General features: G+C 53.7%; 1 protein-coding gene across 2 annotated transcripts in view; it reads left to right on the plus strand.

The window, feature by feature from the left end:
* Positions 1–1294, plus strand: part of LOC107103475 (serrate RNA effector molecule homolog) — a 10304-nt gene that overhangs the window by 3135 nt on the left and 5875 nt on the right. For both annotated transcript variants that reach the window (XM_015403195.1, XM_015403194.1), the window contains exons 5-7: positions 87–147; positions 228–525; positions 596–798. In XM_015403195.1, the coding sequence (XP_015258681.1) occupies positions 87–147; positions 228–525; positions 596–798 (562 nt within the window). The remainder of the gene's footprint in view (positions 1–86; positions 148–227; positions 526–595; positions 799–1294) is intronic.

Consider the following 1294-nt stretch of genomic DNA (forward strand, 5'->3'; position numbering starts at 1 on the left):
CATGGTACCGGTTCTGCTCATGGTACCGGTTCTGCTCATGGTACCGGTTCTGCTCATGGTACCGGTTCTGTTCATGTTGTGTTCAGGTTGGGGATGATGGATCCAGACCTGCCTCCCCCCGGCCCCCCCACCATGAGGAGCTTCAAGGTGAGTCTCCAGATCTCTGCAGCGGTCCGGTCCGGTTCTGCCGGGTAGATCAGAACTAACGGGTTCTGTTGGACCTGCAGGAGTTCCTGCTGAACATGGAGGACAGCGTGGACGAGACGGAGGCCGTCAAACGCTACAACCAGTACAAACTGGACTTCCGGCGCCAGCAGCTGCAGGACTTCTTCCTCCAGCACAAGGAGCACGAGTGGTTCCGGTCCAAATACCACCCCGATGACATCACGGCCAGGAAGGCGGAGTCTCTGAAGGCCCTGAAGACCCGGCTGGACGTCTTCCTCTTCCTGCTGGACAACAGCTGGCTGGACGGCGTCTCTCTGGACATGCAGCACGAGGCGGCCATCATCAAGCTGCTGGATGCCGGTGAGCAGAGGCAGCAGGGCAGGAGGATTCTGGGTAACGTAGTCCTGACGCGCTCTCTGCTTCTATGCAGCTGTCATAAAGATGGAGGGAGGGACGGACCTGGACCTGCAGGTCCTGGAGGCTCCAGCAGGGGGCGGCGTGGAAGCAGGCGGAGGAGAGAAGAGCCAGACGGAGCCGACTGACGGAACTACGGCCGCTCAGAGCGGGTCGGAACCGGCTGTGGGTCAGAACGAGGAGACGGGGAGCGCTGAGGGGATGAAAGACGCTGAGAAGGTCAGAACCAGAACCTGCTGGTCCTCCTAGAAGCTGAAGCTTCTTCTAATGATGCAAACATTCATCTAATGGAAAGATCAACATCTGGAGCTGATCACTGATAGGAACCACATGACTGATTCAGAATCAGGTTGATTCCAGGTCAGGAGAAGAAGACGTGACCTGATCTGATGGTACAGGAAATGACATCAGCCTGCTTCTAAGAGCTGATAGAAAATCTGCTTTAATTCGTCTGTTAAACATTTCTGGATTAATGTTGATTATTGTTCTCTGCTTGAGGAAAATAACTCATCATGTCCTCCATCAGTCTAAGCCTATAGCAGCGTAACTATGGCGATAGAATGAAGAAGAATGATGAGAAAGGGGTCCCTATGTCCTCCAGCAGTCTAAGCCTATAGCAGCGTAACTATTGCGATAGAATGAAGCAGAATGATGAAAAAGGGGTCCCTATGTCCTCCAGCAGTCTAAGCCTATAGCAGCAGAACTATAGAGATAG

The sequence above is a fragment of the Cyprinodon variegatus genome, unplaced genomic scaffold, assembly GCF_000732505.1.
Source record: "Cyprinodon variegatus isolate N-32 unplaced genomic scaffold, C_variegatus-1.0 Scaffold1458, whole genome shotgun sequence".
NCBI lineage: Eukaryota > Metazoa > Chordata > Actinopteri > Cyprinodontiformes > Cyprinodontidae > Cyprinodon > Cyprinodon variegatus.